This window comes from Phyllopteryx taeniolatus, chromosome 9 (genome assembly GCF_024500385.1).
Source record: "Phyllopteryx taeniolatus isolate TA_2022b chromosome 9, UOR_Ptae_1.2, whole genome shotgun sequence".
Taxonomy (NCBI): Eukaryota; Metazoa; Chordata; class Actinopteri; order Syngnathiformes; family Syngnathidae; genus Phyllopteryx; species Phyllopteryx taeniolatus.
Genome location: NC_084510.1, coordinates 24,991,891 through 25,015,937, shown reverse-complemented (window position 1 = coordinate 25,015,937; position 24,047 = coordinate 24,991,891). Strand labels below are relative to the sequence as shown.

The 24,047-nt window shown below is 41.3% G+C and overlaps 1 protein-coding gene across 3 annotated transcripts in view; it reads right to left on the bottom strand.

The window, feature by feature from the left end:
• st7l (suppression of tumorigenicity 7 like) overlaps window positions 1-24,047 on the bottom strand; it is a 25,211-nt gene extending 1,164 nt beyond the window's left edge. The window contains exons 1-15 of one of the 3 annotated variants that reach the window (XM_061784407.1): window positions 23,865-24,047; window positions 21,843-21,925; window positions 21,376-21,535; window positions 21,246-21,300; window positions 21,046-21,161; window positions 20,747-20,825; window positions 20,106-20,194; window positions 18,484-18,584; window positions 18,273-18,387; window positions 18,123-18,195; window positions 17,939-18,041; window positions 12,279-12,429; window positions 11,617-11,709; window positions 11,073-11,212; window positions 6,446-8,827 (exon numbers count right to left, since the gene is read on the bottom strand). In XM_061784407.1, coding sequence (XP_061640391.1) covers window positions 8,732-8,827; window positions 11,073-11,212; window positions 11,617-11,709; window positions 12,279-12,429; window positions 17,939-18,041; window positions 18,123-18,195; window positions 18,273-18,387; window positions 18,484-18,584; window positions 20,106-20,194; window positions 20,747-20,825; window positions 21,046-21,161; window positions 21,246-21,300; window positions 21,376-21,535; window positions 21,843-21,925; window positions 23,865-24,033 — 1,623 coding nt within the window. In that variant the 5' untranslated portion in view covers window positions 24,034-24,047 and the 3' untranslated portion in view covers window positions 6,446-8,731. Of the gene's footprint in view, window positions 1-6,445; window positions 8,864-11,072; window positions 11,213-11,616; window positions 11,710-12,278; window positions 12,430-17,938; window positions 18,042-18,122; window positions 18,196-18,272; window positions 18,388-18,483; window positions 18,585-20,105; window positions 20,195-20,746; window positions 20,826-21,045; window positions 21,162-21,245; window positions 21,301-21,375; window positions 21,536-21,842; window positions 21,926-23,864 lie in introns of those variants that run through there. The other 2 variants (XM_061784409.1, XM_061784408.1) reach the window with 2 other exon arrangements.

The following is a 24,047-nucleotide window of genomic DNA, read 5'->3' as shown; positions in this document are numbered from 1 at the left end:
AACACATTTTTTCCGGGGAACGAGAGCCAACCTCAAGTGTTTTTTTGTTGTTTTTTTTGTTTTTGTCAGAGGAGGCCAAAATGACGTGCAAGTCAAACAACAAAAAGAGAATGTAAATGTTGAGAGCGTCGGTTGTGTTGATTGTACAATAGGAAGGCGAACTCGATCTTGAAATTCACAACGCAACATCGAAAAGTCCCCAAAACATCTGTTCCAAGATGCTGTTCGACACATTCCAATTGGACATAAACTGTCGCCATGATATATAAAACCAATATTAACTGTATTGGCAACATTTGAAGTGACAGTTTAACATTATTAACTGTCAAACAAGTGGGAAAATAACTTATGTAAATGACAAATGGCAAAGTCACATCACCTCACTTTTTAACATTTTGAAGTGTGAACATGGGCAAACCACTGACAATTAAGACATAAGCTCACTAATTCTTAGCTTTATTTTAAAAAAGGACTTTTGAATGGCTTTTATACAAATAGTTGTGTCTCTGGATTGCCTGCCCACCCATCAAGTGTGAAATTACACAACCGTGTCTATTTCTTCAACCGAATTTTGACATCACAACTTGGCTAATTTACATGCACAACCACCCCAAACAATGAGTTTCTGTGACCATGACATGATCAGCTAGGCTTGGTGAAGATCCAGAGCCATTTTCACGTTGAAGAAAACGTGCTCATTCATATCGAAAATCCTTGGTGTCATTACATTACATTGTGAAAAAAGATACATTTACATACATTACTTGTATGTAAATAGTTGGGTCTCTGGAGTGCCTGCCCACTCAAGTAAATCTTTTGTGAGCCATTTCTAAAAATCGGTCCGTGAGCGAGACGTTTTCCACGTCCACCCCACTGTTACGCAACTAAGTCACATAACCACCACCACACTGAATTTCTTCATCCATGACTTGAAAAGCCAGCTGGGTGAAAATCCCAAGCCACTTTCAAGCGACATCTGATGTCTACATTAACGAAAAAACTATCATGCATAATCACCCACATCCCCCACAGGTACGACGCCCCTTCAATCAAGTGAAAGCCAAAAGGTAAGCAGAGCTGCATTGAGCTTTGTCGGATGCACAGAGTAGCATTAACCAACGGCATCAGCTTCTGACAAGCGACACAAATGTCAGTAAAGTTGCCAACTCGGCCTGTTCTTTACCAGGCAGCTTTTTGTATGGGAACATTTCACTTGCTTCATTCAAAATCTTAGTACTATAAATTATTACAATTTAATCCTAGTAGTCATACTAGAGTGGGTCCAACTACTGGAGAAAAATTCCTTGTTTTTGACATCCTTGGCAAATGAAGATGATTCTGATTCTGATTCTCATTTAATTACTGGTTCTGAGGGTTTATCTTAAAATAATAAATACCATAATTCTACTGGTGTGTAGGTAGTATAAATACACTGGTTTTCAGACATTGGTGGGGGGTTTGAGGCTTTCTCTGTTTATGTGTTTTAAGAAATCTAGCCAAGTCCAATTTTCCTGGTCGATTGGCAGATGCTTGCTTGGATTAAGGAATATATTCCTCATTTCATTACTTTCTTTACGTGTTTTTTAGCCCAATTTTTGCAGTGCATTCACCGCACACACACAGTTAACATTACAAACAACATATAATCTTTGACGCTGTCGGAAAAGATTTCCACGACGTGCCGACGGCTCGCTTGATGGCACGAACGGCAACCATTTTTTTTTTTGCCACACTTAAGACATATTTTCCTCCCAATTTCCGAATCACTCGAGCTCAGGAAGGCTTCGACTGCAGTGCAGAGCGCATTCAAATAATGTTGATGAATATGTTTTATATTTTGATGGCATGACACTGGCTCACAGCTTATTGGCGGTCCCGGCCGCCACCCGGGGAGGTATTTTCACCTCGGCAATGCAGACCTTCCTGCGTCTATATTAAACCTTGTTGATCCATCCTGTGTCATTCTCCTCCCACTCAGCTACTACAAGCCATGATTGGGATGGAGACAATGCGAGCACCTACAGTAGGTCGGGGCGTGCTAAATAAGTTCAGCGGTTTCAGTGTCAGGTGACTTTCCAGCGACACAGCCGACAGACGGCGCATAGCAACAGTGTGACAAAGTCAACTGAATGACTGGCACCTTCAAACTTGGTTCTTCACTGTCATATAAGTGTAAAAAAACAGTTAGAAAAGTTCAACACGTTTCAAAATAAATTAGACAATAAAATGTGTATTCAACCATATCTTTGAGGACGTACGATAAACATGTGGAGGAACAGTCGTATTTGACCCGGTCGTCGGTGCTGTTGAGTTAGCCGTATTGTACTGAGCAGCCTGGACAGAATGTGCGTACAGAGCGAACGATGGACTGCGGTGCGGAGCTCATTTGCTGCATTTCGTAGATGCCATGGGCACAATATGTACAATCCCAATTCCAATGAAGTTGGGGCGTTGTGTTAAACATAAATAAAAAACAGAATACAGTGATTTACAAATCATGTTCAACCTATATTTAATTGAATACATTACAAAGACAAGATATTTAATGTTCAAACCGATAAAGGCCAGTCTAGTACCCACACTCTTTTACTACGAAGCCACACTGTTGTAACACGTGCAGAATGTGGTTTGGCATTGTCTTGCTGAAATAAGCAGGGGCGTCCATGAAAAAGACGTTGCTTGGATGGCAGCATATGTTTCTCCAAAACTTGTATGTACCTTTCAGCATCACATGCCTTCACAGATGTGTGAGTTAGCCATGCCATTGGCACTAACACAACCCCATACCATCACAGATGCTGGCTTTTGAACTTTGCGTCCATAACAGTCTGGATGGTTCTTTTCCTCTTTGGCCCGGAGGACACAACGGCCACAATTTCAAATGTGGACTCGTCGGACCACAGAACACTTTTCCACTTTGCATCAGTCCATCTTAGATGAGCTCGGGCCCAGAGAAGCCGGCAGCGCTTTTGCTTTGCATAGTAGAGTTTCAGGTTGCACTTACGGATGTAGCGCCGAACTGTATTTGCTGACATTGTTTTTCTGAAGTGTTCCTGAGCCCATGTGGTGATATGCTTTCCACATTGATGTCGGTTTTTGATGCAGTGCCGCCTGAGGTATCGAAGGTCACGGGCATTCAATGTTGGTTTTCGGCCTTGCCGCTTACATGCAGTGATTTCTCCAGATTCTCTGAACCTTCTGATGATATTATGGACCGTAGATGATGAAATCCCTAAATTCCTTGCAATTGTACGTTGAGGAACATTGTCCTTAAACTGTTCCGACTATTTTCTCACGCACTCGCCCCATCTTTGCCTGTGAATCTTTTGCCAATTCAGGGAAGCTCCTTTTATACCCAATCATGACACCAACCTGTTCCCAATGAGCCTGTTCACCTGTGGGATGTTCCAAACAGGTGTTTGATGAGCATTCCTCAACTTTCTTTTTTGCCACAGTCCCAGCTTTTTTGGAACGGGTTGAAGCCATAGAATTCTAAGGTAATGATTATTTGCTAAAAACAATAAAGTTTATCAGTTTGAACATTTAATATCTTGTCTTTGTAGGTTGAACATGATTTGCAAATCATTGTATTCTGTTTTTATTTATGTTTAACACAACGTGCCAACTTCATTGGAATTGGGGTTGTAGTTTTGTTTTGATAAAATCAAGCAATAGTAAGTTAAAAATGACTTGGGCAATATACTATTAGGCTAACAATATCAAGTTTGGATGGCAAACCCGAGCATTCAGTGGTAAAACATCGTTAGCATAATAGTATAGTTTCTTAAGTCAAATATCAAAGTTTTTTGAAAACGAAACAAAAACTTAATAGTTAAGTTAAAGGTGACTGGGCAATTATACTATTTGGCTAACAATATGAAATTTTTATGGTAAAATTGAGCATTTTTCTGGCAAAGTATCATTCTTTTTGTAAGAGTTTTTATGACAAAAAAAAATCACAAAAGGTGTTTTTGGGGGAAATATCGAGTGTTTTTGTGATAAAATACTGCATTTCTGTTGCAACATTATCTGACACGAATGTACATTTTTTGAGGGAAAAAACATTTTTATGGTGAAATTGAATCTTTGTGATAAGTTATGTTGTATGTAATGGCAAAATGTAATGGTTATTTTTAGCAATATATTGAGGTTTTGAGACAAAATATTGTTAGCCTAATAGAATAGTTGCCAGCGTCATATTTGAATGCTTTTGGAAAAGAAGAAGAAAAAAAAAAGACAACAAATTCAACAAACAAGATGTTTCCTAGATTCAACCTTTGCAGATTACCGTGATGTGGATGATTTGTCTGTCGTCTGTGGTGATGTCACCAAAATACAAAGCAAACGCAAAACACATTCACTGAGCCGAAGTCTTGCATGACATCGCCAAAGATGACGGTTGAGCACTTTTATCCAATTTTTCTTAGGACTGCTTTTCAAGAAAAATTGTCGCTTTCCAAATGGTACAACCTTAAGTTTTAAAGCTTGTACTGTAGTAACATTCAGCCCACTTCAAATCAAAGTGCTGCATATTAGCCGCAAAAGCAATAAAACAGATAAATCCGTCACTTCTTAGTGATTTAAGTTAGGGGTGGTACATGATCTCATTTGATAAAAACGATCCCAGTAGAATTTAAAAAGAAGTATCTGGAACATTTCTTCATACTGAGCAATTTCTAACCTAAAAAAAAAATATTTAGTGGTTTGTCACTTATAATAATTCACAATAAAAAGAGCACGTCCAAGGAGCCTCAAGTGCAACTCTATCACATGATGAATATCTGTACGCTAACTGGGAAGCGTACTGTGTATATGCAGTAATGGCGAAATATCATGACGTCATTCTGCAAAATCTTGTTATTCTTGTAAGTGTATGCGGCCCATATGACCTACCACTAATGAAGACATTCATTTCAGCTCTAATGTAGCTATACTAGTGACTGATGGTAAAGAAAGCTATTGCGTAATCTTGACACCGGGACACACAATAAAATGAGCATATTGTATGAACGGACACACAATCGCGTAGTGTTCACATTTAATTACTGAGCTCAAACTAAACATGCTACAGAGGTGATATTGAGCTAATAGTCCTGCAGCTGATCCCGGTGTGTGTACGCGTGTTTGTGTGTATGCGCATGCGGATGTGTGCGCTGTGAGACAATATATATGTGACTGGCTTACAAACAAGATGCCGGCTACACTTTTGGTCAGTATACGCCTCCCGTTTTAAACTTGTGAGACTTTATTATAAACTTTATTATATTAGTAGTCAACATTGCAAGAATGATTATGTAGTAGAAGTATTTATTGTGCGAAACCTTGTGCATTTCATGACAAAAACACCTTTGTGTTTACGTGGCAAAATTTACCGTTCGTGTCACAAAAGCTTTTGTCGAAAAACATTGTTTTTGGAAAGAATTGAGTTATTTTTTGTCATTTTATGGCAAAATTCTAGTCTTTGTGACAAAACCTAGTTTTCATGGTATAATACGGTGTTTGGTGACATAAAATTGTCACAAAATGACTATTAGTAGCGATTATTGAAGCATAATATGTAGTTGACATGGCAAAATCTCGCAATTTCTGGAAAACTATGTAGTATTCATGGAAAAATATTTTTGCCCTAAATATTGATAGCTGGACCTACATACAGTGTGCCTTGACAAAAGAGTTGAATTCGTTCCTTGACCACACTTGTATCTCAAATCATCTTTCATCACTGTATTGAATGGAAATGCCATCAATCCTCTGCTCTACCGTATGTGTTGCTTCAATGAACGCCCACTACCGACGCTAACGAGTGTGTCCATGGTGTTTTGCATTGTTTGTCAACATTAAGATAAGTGGACTTTCCTAAGGCAGCAGCGATGTGGTTGTTTTAAATAACAACAGGGCATTTTCTCTGTTTGACGTTTAGTTTGACAGTAAACTTCAAGTGGGAGTGGCAATAAATAGTTTGAAGCCTCATTTTTTGTCATGGCAAAATCTAAAGTAGTTTTCATTAGAAAAGCTAGTGTTTTGTGGCAGGAAATTTTTTGTGTCTTTACACAAATTAGTAGAACAAAGGACATCACGCGGGTTGTTCTTAGCTTTTCTTTGTGTGTGTAGCTCTTAACCATGAAGTGAAACGAATTTCACACACTTGAGCAACGAGCACAAACACTCGAGCAGCTTCAGACGGCCCTCGAAGGCACGAGTGTGCCCAGTGCGAACACGGCACTGATAGGTCGACCTATAAGCACCCGCTGATGATTGTGAAGTGCTATAATCACAATGACGAGCCTCTGCTGGCGGCAGCTGGAACGCAACAAACACAACCCAATGTCCTGTAGGAGAGATTTGACGTTTCTGACTGGTGGACAAACGTGGCGTCGTGTGGATAAAAAAACCAAAAGGAAGCCCAGAACAACACTGGCGTAATGAAAACACCCCAAAACAAATATTCGACTTTCACAGGAGTCATTTTATTGGAAGTTTTGTTTCAAGCGCTTTTCAAACATGAGAACAGTCTCCTGCCTTCAGCATGTACTTTTACATTTCTGCTTTGTCTTATTTCATAAGTAAGCTTTGACACATGGCCCTGTTTTTTGTTTTTGTCGTTTATCAACAGCAATCAACAACAATACAATGAAATAAGTGTCTGTCGGAGATGAGTCAATGCCAAGTTCAGTTGTTTAAGGATGGGACGAAAAAAAGGCACTTTAATTACTTTTTGATTTCGACCAGTTATGAAATAGTACCATGTTACTGCATGTTCGTGGATGCCTTGTGCCTATTACAAGCTGCAAATGTTGCTCATTGTTGTCAAAAAGTCAAGACATAGTTTCTCATGCTACTGAGTGAGAAAGTGTGACTTTTGTAAGGTAATGTGGCATCACAAAGGGGAAGGTTTGGGCACAATTTAAAAGGTGGCAGGTTATGGATCAATTGAGTCAGAACTCTTCTCAACCTTTGATTTCATCAAACCATAACAACATTTCCCAAACGTAGGAAAATGTGCTGCGGTCCGATGAAACCAAGGTTGAACATTTTGGCCACGATTACAAAAGGTATGTTTGGCGCAAACACAACACCATCACGTATCAAAACTGGAACTGTGGCCTTAGTTAAGGTAGAGAGACTTGTGAACACTCCCAAATAGCATTTTTCTGGTCATTGGTGTCATATTTGATTGACAGTTAAGTAAGATGTGTTTTCAGCGCATTCAGCGGACATACCCACAACATTTGAGAGGCGATGGCTTGATTGATTTTTTTTTTTTTTAAACCATTTTCAAGCCTCGTATTATATATTTGGCCTATTTTTAATCATTCAAATTTGACAGGGCTGTTAACAACACACTTTCCTGCGTTTACAATTTACAAGACATATTTTCAATTTGCAGGGACTTTAATGCATATGGATTATGCGTTAATGCAAGCGTGGAATTATATAAATACAATTCTAAAATGCATTTGTCGTCTATTTGGTGGGAGGCATTTATTTGTATTTTTGTATTTGCATTTTTTTAGATTATTAAAAATTATAATTTAGATTAAGAGTTTACAAGATGCATATTTGAGAATAATAAACAATAATATAATGTAGACAAAAATAAAAACAACTGAATAATATTAAACAACATTCAAATTTATATTAATGGGCATTTCAAACGTAAGAAAACTGATAACTGTATTATTTACTCAACTGCAGAGAGGGGAGTTGTCTTTTAGGTGGAAGTCGTTTATTTGTAAAAATCCATTTTGGGGAATATTAGAATATTAAAATGTTACATTAAGTGGATTTAAAATGAGTTAAAAATGGACTAGAGTATTGTATTTCTTAGTCAACTGCAGATGGGGCAGTTATTTGCACGAATGTATTATTTTGCAATAATATTAAACAGTATTAGTATTTATTTCAACAGGAATTCAAACCAAATAAAAATGGACTAATATGGACAGATCAAGCATAACGAGAACAATAACGATTCAAATTCTAATCAGCTGAACTATAACGTAGAGCATATGGACGCACGCAACATTGTGGAGTGATCGCCACATGACGCAACATTGTTTTTATTCATGCGGCACGACTTCACACTTGAAGTAATCTGAGACATCGTTACCATGCTTTGCCAGGGGCTGCTGTTTTGGTTAGCAAAAGAGTTTAAATGCCGTTAATGGTTTAATGTCAGTGTGTGAACAAGATCATTCCAGTTACAATCCAATTTTTTTCACCGATGGCCAGGCGTTTATTTGTCTTAGTGGATGATGACAAATCAGGGCGCTAAAGAAATACGGCAATTTTGTATTTCAGGTCAATAATGTGCAAAAATAATGTTCTTTCTTCTTCAGTTACATCAATATGGGGATGTATCTGTTGTTTTGTGATATTATGGTTAGTATTCTACTAATCTTAACCCTTACTGATGACACTGGAAGTGCTGTGCCAAACGGATAATGGCCATTTTTGGCTACACATAATGTGGACAACAACTTGTTCTTGTACCAGCTCAAAAATGGTGCAAAACATTTCAAATTCCCCTCGTGACAAATAAAATGTCGACTTCTTGGACACACTGCAGGCAGCTGGAAGAGCGAGCATCTTAAGAGTGGTACTGACTGCTGTGTTGATACGACCCGGGCCAATATAATCAGTAACAAAGCAGCAAGTAGACAGTAATGCTGAGGACAGGAGAGCAACTTTGTTTTTTCCCAGTGTGTGTGCGTGTGCATGTGTGTTGGGGTCAGATCCGAGTTAGTTGGTGCCAAAAACTGGACGGCATGAAGCTTTCCATCTTGTCCGCAAAGAAGCCCAGTGGCGCGAACAGTGTGCTGAAGAACTGGAAAGGGAGGGAAGCTGAGTGCCACTATAGAACCTTTAGAAAGTGACAAACATTCTAACCACTGTTAGAAATTAGGCTGGATTAAAACAAGTAGGCCCAAGTGCCCAATTCCAATTTCATACCTACAGAATCTCACAAAACTGCGCGCACCCCTCACATTTTTGTAAATATTTGATTCTATCTTTTCATTGGACGACAATGAAGAAATGACACTTGGCTACAATGTAAAGTAGGCAGTGTACACCTTGTATAAAAGTGTACATTTGATGAGGCTCCATACTGAACTTCCAGGGACCAGTATGAGAGATTCCGAGCACGTTCACACCAATTTTAACACACCTGATCCCTATTCACAACTGAGAGCGAGTAACACTAACCAGTCGCATGACACCAGGAAGGGAAAATGGTTAATTGGGCCAAATTTTCACAAAGCGATGTGCTCACTTTTGTTGCCAGCGGTTCAGACGTTATTTTGAGGGGACAGTAAATGTATTGTTACACAAGCTGTGAAGTAGAAAAGTGTCATTTCTTCAGTGTTCATCAAAAGACATATTTACAAAAATGTGAGATACTACACACACACACACACACACACATATATATATATATATATATATATATATATATATAGTATTTTTTTTAACTATTTCCATAGATAATTTTCGATTTTGTACAGAAGTTGGAACTTGCTGTAGTCTATCACTAACATACACTTATGCAGAAGTAAAGTCAAAATGACACCAAATATTTGTATACAAAACACTTCTGGCCATAAATATAAAACAATCAAATGAAAAACGGTAAGTTTGGCCATAACTGCATGTGCCTTTTTCTGCCACCATTTTGTCAAGCTGCACGTTGTTCATAACCTCAAAATGCCATATGTGGGGACCTTGTTAAATTGAGGACCACCTAAATTATTAATACAAAATAAATGTTGGCCCCCCCCCCCAACATTTATTACATTTTGCATCCAACTCGATTAAACCTATATTGTCACTAACGGTAAGTATAAAAAGGGTGGTAGCCAATAGGATTGTAAAGGAGTGTAAAATTTACCGAAGATTTCCATGGAAATTTAAGCAAGGTCATTTTAGAAATAGTTCAGATTAGAAACTTTCCATGGGAATTGAGGGTTATTTAATGGAAAGGTATCCTATTGAAGCATAAATCAATATTTTGATTTGTCATAAGCAGACATGAAGGCAAAATAGATAGTGCTCCTTGCCCACATGCAAGCGCATTACATTACATTACATTACCGTAATTGCTTCATTTTGATTTACTTTTTTTAACTTCACTCGATCTGCAGCGTATCTGAAGCTGGCTCATACCTTCAATTTTGGCTCACAACACAAAGCAAAAAATAAATAAATAAAAGAAACGACAAAGTACTGCTGCACTTGCATGAAATCGGGATGTTTTAGTCAGGATTATGCTAAACTACATTCTCCCGTACTATACTTAAATTCAAATGTAGTAAATTCCTAGTTTATTTCGATCTATTGCCATAATCTCCTGTTAGTTCCCATGGAAAGTTTCCGACTTTGAAACTTCCTAAAATTAAAGTGAGATTACAAGCAAGATCTCTGCTCTTGTGCCCTCACTTGCATGTTTCCACCAGGAGCTTGAGAAAAATGTGTTTATCTTCAAAAAGGGCAGAGAAGACCTCGTGTCCCATCCCCCTTTGGTGGTTTTCAAGTAGTCCATCTGAACATTTACACAAAAACCAGCTTGCCAAAGTTGAAATCCCATCTGTGCCTTATCTTTTCTCAAAACAAAACAAAAAAGGAGTACTCAATGTTCTCGGTGACTGTGTTTCGGCCTCATGTCAGCCGGACTAATAAACAGGACGGCTGTGAAGTCAGATGCCCGCCAAACAACACCTTAGCTGTAAATAAACAGCACACGGAAGTCACGCACACAGGCTTTTAAGCGGCTGTGTTTGCAATTGGCGACCAGCGATACCTTTGCCTGGGCTCGACCTAGTGTTGGCGGGGGAAGCGCTGTACACTTTACAGGCCTATGGCTCCCATGAGCCGGACAGTAATGGAAGGCGGCAATTACTGCAGAAGGCTCACGTTGCAAATAAGATTATTTAAACTCGTTTAAAAAGGAAAAAGAAAAAAAAAAAGGGGGGGGGGTGGGGGGTCGGGTCAAGCGGTGATAAGCTCAAGTAGCCGGGGGTAGCGCTGGGGGAGCCTTTTAAGGCGAAGAACAAGTGAGACGTGCGGATACTTACTGCTTTGGCGAAGACGCCCATGAGCTCGGGGAACTGATGTGTGAGCATGGCCAGCATGGCGGTGAAGGAGCAAAGGCCCGCGGTGAAGAGGATGAAGAAAGGAAGCTCTTTCTTTGGGTAGACCGACACCTCGTGGAACGCTGGAGAGTGACACGACGGATTCGTGGTTTAAAAATCCAGAAAAAAAAGAGTGTTTCATGGAGGCATTGAATACTCAAAACTGTCCAGAGGTATACTGTAAAAGTGAATGTCGACGACTTCACCAAACATTTCAGTATGTGTCGGTTATTAGAAGCTCACTGGTAACACTACAGCTCCACTTGACATGATTGTGTTTCTGTGTTGTCAGTCACTTCGAAATGGCGTACCTTCACCCAGCCTGGCTGCCAAGTCATCGGGGGAGGAAATAGGCATGGGGGCAGTTATAATGTAAATTAGTTGTGCTGTTACATCAACCCGGGCAAAATCCAGAATGAAAATGGCAGCTAATTCACTTGGTTGTATAATTTCACACTTGATTCAGATGTTTTGGGCTTTTACTTACATGGTAGCAGCTCCCGATCTGCCGTTTCTGTGCATCCTGGGTAAGGGTAGAACAGGTGACCCTTCTCCAGTGGGTAGGGAATTATCCGAAAGGCTGCGAATATATACACAGTTTAAAATAAATCAAATTCAACAGTACAATTGTTAATAAATAAATGAAAAATAAAAATCTAAGAAGCTACATTTGTGATAGAAATTCATAGTCAGCTAGAAGTACATGGTCGTGTCTACTATGTATCCCGCTGGTCACCCTCCAATCGTTTATGATGCTGTACATGTACTACGATTGACTGTCTGTTGTACTAGAGCGGCTCCAACTACCGGAGACAAATTCCTTGTGTGTTTTGGACATACTTGGCAAATAAAGATGATTCTGATTCTGATTCTGATCACCATAGGACCCCAACATGGTGCCTTTCTGGGAGACTTCTTTGAGTCTACTCATGATAGATATGCTTATCAAGCATAGCGGCTGAATTCTCAAAGCCGATTTTTAGCAGTTATGCCCGTGACCCCTACTGAGTGTAAATGTACAATATGTGGTGAATTTTTCAGTATGAGAAAGACCACAAAGTGATCATTTATTTCACCTAATAGCAATAACGACTAAGAACGAAGCAATTTGTAATAGTGGACAACAGAGGAAGTGAAGGAGGTACTTACTGCCCTCCCATGTGCAGTGGAGAAGGTTTAAGGCACCTTCGGCCCTCTTCCAGTGCTGTAAGTGGAAGAACGCGTATGCCACCGCCTCGCTGTCACCCCTCTTCAGGATGTGCTCCGGCGGTAGGATTAGGCTCTTCATCTCTAACAAGTACTAAAAAAGAAGAAGATGACATCAAATATACTAAACATTCCTCGGGTGAACTGTTTATAGACAAAAAAGGCTCAACAGTGTCTACATGCGGTATGCTTCTAAGCATTTAAAACTCAGAAAATGCAAAGGAAGAATATTTTGTGCCTATTTAGTATTTTCTTTCGTAGCTATTTCAGCTAATTAATGGCTTCATTTGAATAAATATAGGTTGAATTTGCCAGAGGATATTTTTAATATAACCTTAGTCCAAATTGAAATTGTAAAGGAATGCTGCATTCATGTTCATGGATCAAAATGCTTTTTAAAATATTTTTTGATTGGACGTTGAAGAATTTTTTTTATGTAAGCATACTGGCATTTAAATGATAAAAGTACATTTAATACTTGATGTGTATTTCACTTTGAAGAAGTAGTTTTAAAAGACTAAAAGGATGTATGTGTCATAACATCAACATAGAGTGCAGTGTACATAAACTAGCTATATAAAAAAAAAACAAACAAACAAAAAAAAAAAAACAGATGGGATAATCCAGTTCGACGGTCTTTGAGAAAGCAAAGTACCCAACTGTGAAAGTCTATATTCTTTTGATGGCCTCCAATGGGATGATCCAATGTGCTCCTATATCACGCTGATGTGACTTAGCTTTAAAAGAAAAAAAAAAAAAAAAAAAAGTCTTCCCTTTGTGGTCTAATCAATCTCTTTCATTTACTCCCCCCTCTACTCCTTTTCTTCCGCCTCACTGACTATATCCTATTGTGCAATTCCCTCTGGCAAACTCCCAGCAGATTGAAAACATACTTTGCTCATGTGAGGTATTTAGCAAGAGCCTTCTTTTTCGCAACGCGGGAGGGTAAGGCTTCCCAAAGAGAGGTGTGTTATTGTTCCACTACAGTACAGTGATTCCGTGCATGTGGAACTCCCCCCCACCTTGTTGTAACTTTGTCCTCGTGACTCAGTCGGCTCACTGGGCTGACAAACGCAAACCCAATCCCACACGGAGAACTTCAGACGTCCGTATTTTAGACGTACTCAGTAGACTTTGATGAACACGCCAGGCTCTATCTGTCATGTCTGTGGTTTCCAGTGTGGCAGGACTCCATGTAAAAAAAAACAGCATTGCACCCACCCCTCCCCGGGGCTAGATTCCCGAGCGGCCAGCTTCACAGCGCTCTGGATCTCAGACACTTTGGGAAGGTTACCCCCCTTGCCCCTTCCCGAGCTAATCCTGTCTAATCCCCTCCCATGGTCACAGGCTCATCCAGCCAACCAGCCAGCCCGGGCAACCATGTGGCCCACGCTTGGCCATCTCTGCCTCTGTTTACCATCTGACTCTCGTTCATCCATGTCAGACGCGTCCTTTCGCCTTGATTTATCCCCTACTGGAGGGCCATGTCCGAAGAACCGAAGTGGTACAACAGAGCCTCCGAAATCCAACGACACTTGGACTTCTACGTGGAAACTAAGCCTCAAACTAAACCGCCATCGTGTTCGAACAGCAAATCTCACAAGATTTTAGCTCAGCGAGTATCTAAAGGTGCAATTCCACAAGTATTTTGCTTTTTCTTGGACCTTTTCACTGTTTTTTTTTTTTTATCCTACCACAGTAGGGTGATGGCAGTGAATAGATGTAATTGAGACGTGAGACGTTATGATATTTATTTTCATTTATTTTCAATTACAATTTTGACAAAACGTTCCATGTATTCATACTTTCTCAACACACGCATATGCAATGCTAAATGCAGGAGTCATCATTGCTAAAACTTACACTTGGTTATCATTTTTTAATGGTGCAAAGGTTTCCTCAAAATGGACAATAGTTTTCATGAATATCTCCCAAATAGGCAGCATGGTGGCTCGTGGTTAGCGCGACATCCTCATAGTTCTGAGGTTCAGGGTTCGAATCTCTAAACTCTGGAGTTAGCTTGTTCTCCCCGGGTCCTGCGGCTTGTGATTGTGAGTGTGAACGATTATTTGTCTATATAGGCCCTGCGATTGATTGGCTGGCGACCGTTGCAGCGGGTACCCCGCCTCTCTTGCCAAAAGTCAGATGGGATAAGCTGCAGCTCACCCGCCACCGTAATCAGAACAGGAGCTATAGGAAATGGATGGCTGAATGAATCTCACAAATAAAACCTTCTTAAAGCCCTTTGCCATGTTCCAACTGAAAGGATATCTATTCAGCACATGGAAATTCACTTCAACTTTGAAATCTGTGCTTCAACATATCTGGTTTTATCAACAAGTTTTGGAAAATGCTCGAAAACAAACTTTATGTATGGCCAAAACACACACACACACACACACACACACACAAAAAGCCAACCGTGCTCAATGCACATGGCCCAAGATTGATCATTCAGAGAGGCTCAGCTGTCCCTGCTTGCATACCGCAGCATTAAACCTGGTGACACCTCAGTTCTCTGCACCGGCCTGCAACCCCCGCCCTCCCTCGCCTCTCTTGTTCTCAGATCTGACTCTCCGCTCGCTGTCGCCTCTTTGATGAAGGGATTGAGTTTCATGTGCTCTCCTTTTATCCCTGGGCACTTCTAAGCCCGGAGCATAACTCATAAACCGCCTACTGACTCTAATCTGCAGCCTCTTTTACAAATGGAACAGGCCGAGGAACAATGGCATCAGGGCCTGTAATTGGCTCTTTATGACTCGTAATACACACACAAAAGTGAATTTCATAGGTTGAGTAAACACCTCTGTGCAAAGTGGCCGAGAACTGTCTCAAAGCAAAATCCTTTTTTTGCCTCAACTCAATCCGTCTTTATTCCATGCGCCGGCCTATGACTCCGTGTCCATTTACGAGCGAAAAAAAATCTTTTGGAGGTCCTTGAAGCCAGACGGGGGACTGTCAGCCGCAATGAGGTGAGAGGGGAAACTGTCAACCAAAGTGGCGCAAACTAGTGAGGTGTCCGGGGGGCTGAATTGGTTTTGGAGGCCAATGTAAATGTAAAGCAGATTGGCATAGCCAGGAAACTTTATCAGCTAAACCAACAAGCCGCGGGATGTCAGCTTCCAAACCACGCAGAGGAAGTAGAGTGGCTGATTGAAATGGTTGGAGGACAGAAAAGATGAGGGGAATACGAGGGAACAGTGCCCTTTGGAAGACTACTACATTCTGCGGTGTGACCCGCTGTGGCGCTCATCGTTTCTAGACAGCCTTTAAAATCATTACACCTCTTGCTTTGGCGTCAAACAATCCTTGGGAGCTAGAAAAAGACAAGATGAATTTACGTCCACAAAGTCAAAAGAGGGTTTCGACGGGACGTAGGGAGCATTATCCTCCACAATTTCAAACAATGCACAAGAGTCTTAATAACATGTCTGTGACATGCTTTTTTGCCAAAATACCCCAAGCAGGAAGAATTACTGTGTTACCATGACGACCGGGAGCGGCACCAGACGGTTGGGAGGAGGCAAGCAGCAACTAGTTGGGAAGTCCCAATCAAGACGGTCAAATCATTATTGTATTTTCACTCATGGAGGCAGCCCCCAGCCAACAAAAGACATTTGTCAATTAGTGTGCAGATCCTTGCATGTGGCGCAAGCAGCAGACACATCGCCAAACTTATTAATGTTATACTTTAAATCGAGCAGCACGGTTGGGTAATGGTCCACACGTCTGTCTCACAGTCGAGGGGTTCGACTCTCACGTCAAGCCTTCATGTGCAGAGTTTGTGTATTCTCCCTGTGCTTGTGGGGGTTCTCTCATGGGAATCCCACTTTCTCCCACATCCCAAAACCATGCATGTTCGCTGATTGAGTGGCGATCGGTCCGGGGTTGATCCTGCATCTCTGCCAAAAGTCAGATATGGGAGGCTCTCGCAAACCCGTAACCCTAATGAAGACAAGTGGTAGAGAAAATTCATGATGTATGCATGGGATAAATTGGCAGCCAGTCCTGGTTGGATCCCTTTTCTCTTGCCATAGGTCAGATGGGAAAGGTGCCAGGTACCCCATGACCCAAATAGGGACAAGCGGTATTAAAAAAACGGATGGATATGACCTGTGATGAACTGCCAATCAGTCCAAGGTAGAGTCCGCTTCTCTCGCCAAAAGTCGGCTGGGAAAGGCTCCAGATGATGCACAACACTAATGAGGACAACTTGTACAGGAATGTCATTGAATTGCTACCAATCCAGGGTGGATCCCATTTCTCTCAACTGAAGTCACCAATGACTTTGAGTACAATCGTTCCAAAAAATGGACAGATTTCTGAACTCCTGTTTCCACACCAGTTATCAGACTCACACTGCCCACAGGAGTTGTCCCATTGCATGGATGCTTAACATCCCATTGTTGAGATCAAATACTAAACATGACACTATACGTTTGCCTTCCTAGCTGTAATGTATGCATTTTGTTAAGTAGTTCAACAGCTAAAAGCGCTGCAGGGGTCCCTTTGTAAAGTTTCTGGCAGTTCAGCGTCTGTCGTGCTCGAGCAGGTGACGAGAGGCGGATGAGGGAACATGAGAAGCTAAGAAGCGAGATGAGGGTGTCTGATGAGAGGCCTGTGGGCGCACAGTGCTAGGGGGTGGAAAGATGATGAAGATGAGGGCCCTCACACTAAAATCAAAGGTTGGATCAAAGCGCCACAGCGACATCTCCAATCCAGCAACCACCCCCACCTGGTGCACACAAATACGCCGATTCCCTTTCTCTCACACAGATATGACGTTGGACCTATTGAACGACGTCCTGGTACAGAAGTGATACTGTTCTCCAGATTATATGAAAGACTGGCAAAGATCCAGTTTCATGACTCATGTGCACGTCCAATAAAAGTCGGCGGTTGTAACGCACACCCATCAAACACGCAATATGTTGTCAGAATCGGTCTGTGCGGGAGTGAACCCAAGTGACGTCACACTGCCCTCTGCTGGAGTGATGGTAGTAGTTTTAGAGGGAACGTTACATCCGCTATTTACAAGGGCTCCTGCAGTGGCGACGAATTTGTACGCAAGTTGGCATGTGCCCTAGCTTCAGGTGTGAAAAAAAAAATACTATAAACTATAATTTCGTGATTTAATTTATTATACTCATTTAAAAACAAAACACACTCTTACTTTATATTTTTATGTTGCACACCACACAGTGAACCAGATCACACACATGCAGGCATGCAAGCACATGTTAAAGTGAAAGGGGAGCACACGGTACTGCATCTCTTGACCTGGGGCCGTGGAGAGAGTGCCTTGCTCAAGGGCACCTCGGCAGTAGCCAGGAAACAGGCTGGCATTTCTCCTATTGCTAGTCGCCATTTTTACATTTGTTCCGGGTCCAAAAGCCCAAGCCCTTACAGCTGAGCGGCTGCTGCCCCAAAGTTTTATTTGAAGTTAATTATGACTTTGTTACTACGGTAGTGATAGACCACGGAACCTTCTGACAAACTCCTGTTACGTCGCCGCCATAGGAACGCAGCACCGTCATAAACCGAAGACCCCGTGTAGCACATGTAACCGCTGACAGGATTACGTCTCAGTGTGGCCCACTGACCTTGGGCACATGCGGATTGAACTCCACAGCTCTGTGAATGGCCTCCACGGCGTTCATCTCGGCGGTGCTGAGCCCCCGCCGCGACGCCGCCTCCGGGGAGAACCTGACAAAATAAAAGCACGGATGACACGAGAACCGCCTTTGACGTTTTGATTTTCTCGCCGTGAGATGGGTGGAGACGTACTTATCCGACACTGCCCGCGCTTTCAGCAGGGCGGACGTGTAGCATATGGTGGCCGATTTCGGGAGGCTGATGTCTACGATGGAAACAGCGAGGACATAAAAGGGGTGTAAGAGATAAAGGCGATGCTGCGGGGGCGCGGTGCAGTCATACCGTCGTATTTGGCGAGGACAGCCTGGACGTCGGCGTACGCCTGCAGCTCAAGGAGCGCCTCCAGGAGATTTTCATGTATATTTAACATCCCTAACAACGGGAACTCCTTCATTAGCTGTCGGGGATACAAATGAATCAAAAAGCTAGTGTTTTTGCGTTGATGTCACTTCACTTCACAGTACCCAATGTTGTGATTGTGTTCTCCGCTTACGTCTCTCATCATTTTCACAGCTTCTTTGATACGTCCAAGCTTGCGGGCGCACATCGCCAGTCTGCGTTTAATGTAAACCAGCAGGTTGATATCTCTGCCTGCTGCAAAACACAAGAGATCAACCAACAAAACATACGAGATGGCGTGTACGGCAAGGTGCCACAGCACTGAATTATGGAGGTACTGAAATTGTTGGAATTGATAAATGTTAAATGCCATATTTTGGTAAAACTACTTGAAATGGACATATTCATGGGAAATTGACTTTTTACTGCTTGCATAAAAAAATAATTGGGTCTCTGGCATAAAGGGAAATTAAACAACAAAGTAAATCTCCTGGTAGCCGCATATTCCTGAAATTGTATCTGTAAGCCGTGTGTGAATTTTGCCATATTGTGATGTCACAGCGGGGCCAATTTACATCATACCACCCCGAGACTGCATTTCTCCGCCGATGACTTGGAACCTGGGCTGGGAAGCATCTGATATTTTCAGGCAATTTCCAGCGTACAGCTGCCCAATTACAGGGAAGCCTGTCATTGTCTCATGTCATAGCCAAAAGGTAAGCAAAACTTCAGTGATTATTGTTACAGGTTTTTAGTTTTTTGATGGAACAAACCATGACATATATTCAGGTTACAAACAGCATGCAATGAACTAGTTCGCACAGCAGCGTAAGAATACAGCATCACGTGACACAAGAAAGCATGCTCAGTTACTGACGTACGTTTCATTTTTTTTCCATTGCATTTTTTTATTTTTGTTCTAGAACTTTTTCATACTAATATTTACTTGTATTTAAGACTTGAGACCATAGCAACATTCCTACTTACATAAAAATTATGTCGTTGCTGTAGAAATCAGATATACACATTTGCTACACAAGGGGTTCTCAACGTGTGGTATGAGTACCTCTAGTGGTACATGGGCTCCCTCTAGCGGTACGTAAAAGAATCAGAGTTAAATGCTCAAACTACATGTTACAGTGGCTTGAACTTTTTTTTAATTCAGTAATGTACACTTATGTACAGTTCAGTTATATTCAGCTTTTGAGTTCAAATACATTTGCATTTAATCTTTTAGAACTGTTTGTTTTCAAATATTTATCTACAATTTGCAATCCATTGTGTGTAATCCATTTTAATAGAATCATTAAAATATTTTTTTTTATTTCCGGTGTTCAAGTACAGTGTTAATTTTCAAATTTTGCATAATGTTACAAGTTTACAATATTATTAAATATTAATAGTTAGGAATACAACCTCAGCCTCATTTTTGGTGACCACTTAGGCTTACAACGCTACCGTATTCTAATGTCGGTCATTATGGTGGTACTTGTGGAGACAAGTATTTTTTTAGGTGGTACTTAGCGCAAAGAGCTCATTGGTCCCGTAGGACAATAGTGTGGGGTGGTGACCAGTGGCTTTTTTGCATGAGACAGAACCAAGACCCCCCCTCCCCCCCCCCAAAAAAAGTAAATGATTTGAAATCCAATGCGTTGGTGACTGAAGGAAAACACCACAAATCAGAGCACTCAACTCAAATAATGATGAATAAACTGAGTAACAACAAACATAATAATCATACACACTGTATACCATATGTTCAAATCCATTTCCTACCGATGCTTAAAGCTTTTTTAAAGAGGCGCTCAGCTTCCGTGATTGTTGTGGCTTCTTCCTCGGCGAGAAGCACGTAGGCTGCCGCACATCTGCAGAAAATGAAAAAGTTACCATTGATACTCGGCAATCTTTTTGTACAAGACGACGATCACATTTCCTCCAATAGTGGCCATCCCTCTAATAAACATCGTGCCACATGTTCAAAAGAAACACCTCACTTTTCTGTGAAAAAAAAAGGGGGACGCAACCATATTCACCTCTATTATTCACACACCGATGTTAAAGTTCCAACTGCTGAGCCCATTTGAACTCTGCTGCTAACCAAAGCAGCAGCACCGAAGCCCATGAACAGCCTCTTCAGATGAATTCAGATTTGGAGTTGTAAACAAGACATAATGTCGAGAATGGCGTGCCAGTATGTGGTCCCCCCACAATGTTGTGTGGTTCAGCCCAGTCTGCCTTGTCCCATAATAGTCTTTTTTAAATTTGGTTTAGACTCCACATTCACTTGACATCCGATGTAATACACCAATAATGTCATTCAATGTGATTCCAAAAATGCCTTCATAAAAATAAAGCACCGCCCCCCACCCCCCCCATCTGCAGTACATACACTCGTACTTTTTAGGAGTAGGACTCACTCGTGGTTCAACTCTATGGCCTGGTAAGCTGCTCTGATCCTGGCTTGAGGGTTTCTTTCCCTCCAGGCCTTCTGCATGACTGTAGGGATCAAAAGCAACTCATATCGCAACATATTCACTTGTGTGTGTGTGTGTGGATACTTGTGCGTGTCTGTTTTTGTGTCTGTATGTGGGATTGCATGAGTGTGTGAGAGTCAGACTGTGTGTGTGTGTGTGTGAGAGAGACAGTGTGTCTCTTTGTTTGTGATTGTGTGCACGTGCGCTTGCTTTCGTGTTCCGTGGGACTGACGGACACTCACCCGAATCCTCAGGCCTCAACTGCTGGGTGTCTGCTATGAAAAAGGTCTGATGGTCTTGAGCAGACAAGTTCATGTCGTAGTACGTCAGCGGTTCTTTTCCCGTCACCCACGTGTACCTGAGTCCCACACATTTAAAAATATGAATAAAACATTCAGGGTAAGTATGCAGTAACTATCATGTATTATGGCTTTTTCATTACCTGTTGTATTCTGCTCCTCGGAACAGGTTCAAAGGATTCCTCCAGACTTTACACTCTACGAGAGGAACGCATAATATTAGTCGTGTCAGTAGTAAAGATTTTACTGTTTAAATGTGCGTCTGTTTGTTACCTGACACGCTGGGCCTAGGCTCTGCCTCCCCGTTGACGGACGAGAAGAGACCAGTGGCGGAGCTGCTCTCCACTCCGCCGAGGAGGGGGCGCAGGTGGCTCACAGAGACCTGCTCGATGAAGGATGTGCCGTACTTCCGGAAGTACCACCACTCAAATATCTGCGACAGGGAACATTGACAAAATTTTCATGTGATAATACCCAGTTGCAATGGTATATGACTATCATATATCCGACAGAGCATTATATAAGTTTAAACAACAAACAACAATGAGGCCAACTCAAGTAAAACTTTCTTTTGTATGACATTTGTCAAGTACTGTTACAAACATAAACAATGTGAACTCGGTCCAAATAATTTTAAGTGTAATCTATTTATATATTATATATTGTTTAGGTTACATCATTTGGCTGAATACTGCAACACCTACTATTAAAAACAATAACAATAATAATTTTTAACTCACAAGGATGAGTCCAGAGATGAGGGAAGAGGTCCCAGTGAGAGCCACGTAGAACTTGGGGGTCAGTGTATTCAAAAACAGCGACGCTGAAACAGCAAGTTCCGATAGGTCTCATTAGAGACAAAACACACACAAACACAAAAAAATGGATAAATAGAGAGAGCGAGAGAGAGAGATTCACTATTGAATATCGAATAATCAGAAAAAATATATATTTTGCATTCAAATTTTATTGTAAAATCTTTTTTTCCCACTTACTGATTATTGACCGATCATTTTTGTTGACTTGGTATTGTTTAATGATTAAATAATAACAAAATAAACAACAATTAAGCAATATCACACAAGAGGGAGTGACATTGTACTCATCAACCTTTTTGAAACTGGGAGTACTTCTTCCGTACTGATAAAATTGAAGGGCTATTAGTGTGTTATACACTTCTGAGGCTCCTTCATGATCAACTACGTCAATTACCGGCTATTCATACTATGACTACAAATGATTATTATTTTCCCAATAGATTAAATTTAACTGACTATTATTTTTCCATATATTGCTTTTGATTCAGTTACTGGTTTGGTTCGTCACGGAAGAAAAAAAACCCGCTAAATGTTGATCATTGTTTTCCAAAGTTTTGTAAGCTGTTTGCAAATTGTCTTATTTTGATTAAACACTTGATAATCTGTCTGTTTTCATGAAGGCCTACAGAAAATCAGAGATTATTTTACTATTGAGAGGCTGAAGACTGAGAATTTGGACAAATCCAAGCTAAACAATGGCTCTAAACCAGTGATATCAAACATACGGCCCGCGGGCCAGAACCGGCCCATCAGGGGGTCCAATCTGGCCCGTGGGGATCGAGAACACATTTACTGCCATTTTTCAATAAAAGTAACTTTTGTTGCTAATTTTGTCCATTGGAGGGTGCACTGACAACACTTAAATGACATTGATGCACTTGTTAAATTTCAGGAGCACACTAATATATAATGCATGCATAATTTGCAACAAGATAATAATGAACAAATGTGAATATTTTCCAAAAGTACTTGTAATCATGTGCACAAAAACAATGGGGAACATTTTGAATAGTTATTACTTATGGATTTTTAAGCCAAAAACATTGTGGCTTACCTGCTTGAGATCAAATTGGGGTGAATGTTGCCCGCTAACTAAAATGAGTTTGACACCCCTGCTCTAAACAATTAATCAGTTAACCAAAGTTGTCAATTAATTTGATAATCCTTTAGTTGTCGATGAAATGTTGCACCTCTAATGGACAGACAGATAGTAGATAGTAAAACAGGTAACAAGCTAGATAGAAAGCTATAGCCACATATAGAATCACCATTTAGAATAACGATGCAATGATCAATGTTTAAATATGAATGTACTGAGGTAATAATAATCAACTAAATGTCTATTAGGCGGCACGGTGGCCGACTGGTTAGAGCGTCAGCCTCACAGTTCTGAGGACCCGGGTTCAATCCCCGGCCCTGCCTGTGTGGAGTTTGCATGTTCTCCCCGTGCCTGCGTGGGTTTTCTCCGGGTACTCCGGTTTCCTCCCACATCCCAAAAAAAACATGCATGAATTGGAGACTCTAAATTGCCCGTAGGCATGACTGTGAGTGCGAATGGTTGTTTGTTCCTATGTGCCCTGCGATTGGCTGGCAACCAGTTCAGGGTGTACCCCGCCTCCTGCCCGATGACAGCTGGGATAGGCTCCAGCACGCCCGCGACCCTAGTGAGGAGAAGCGGCTCAGAAAATGGATGGATGGATGGATGTCTATTATTAAAGTCAATAATAAAGAAGATAGACAAAATGTACATTATAGAGCGCCAAGAAAGTAGCACGAAATTCTTGCCGTTGGCTTCAATGCGAAACTAAGCTCTTAAAGCAAACCAGAAAGCAACGGCGTACTGAACAAGCAGGTGTCAAAATACTGTCACATCTCTGTTTGATGGCAGCTAGCACAGGCTAGCGGAAGGCTAACAAAAGCTAACGAGAAAAGGCGTCCATTCACCCGAAGTGAGGCTTTCGTGCAGTTTGAGCGGACTCCACAGCACGTAGATCATGATGAACACCATGCCGAACCATACGAAGCACACGTACGTCCACGACCACGAGAGCCACGACTTTAACTTGTCTGTGAAACCGTGAGATTGGGGATTACTGCCAGTGGGGTCCTCCATGTTTTCTCACCCCC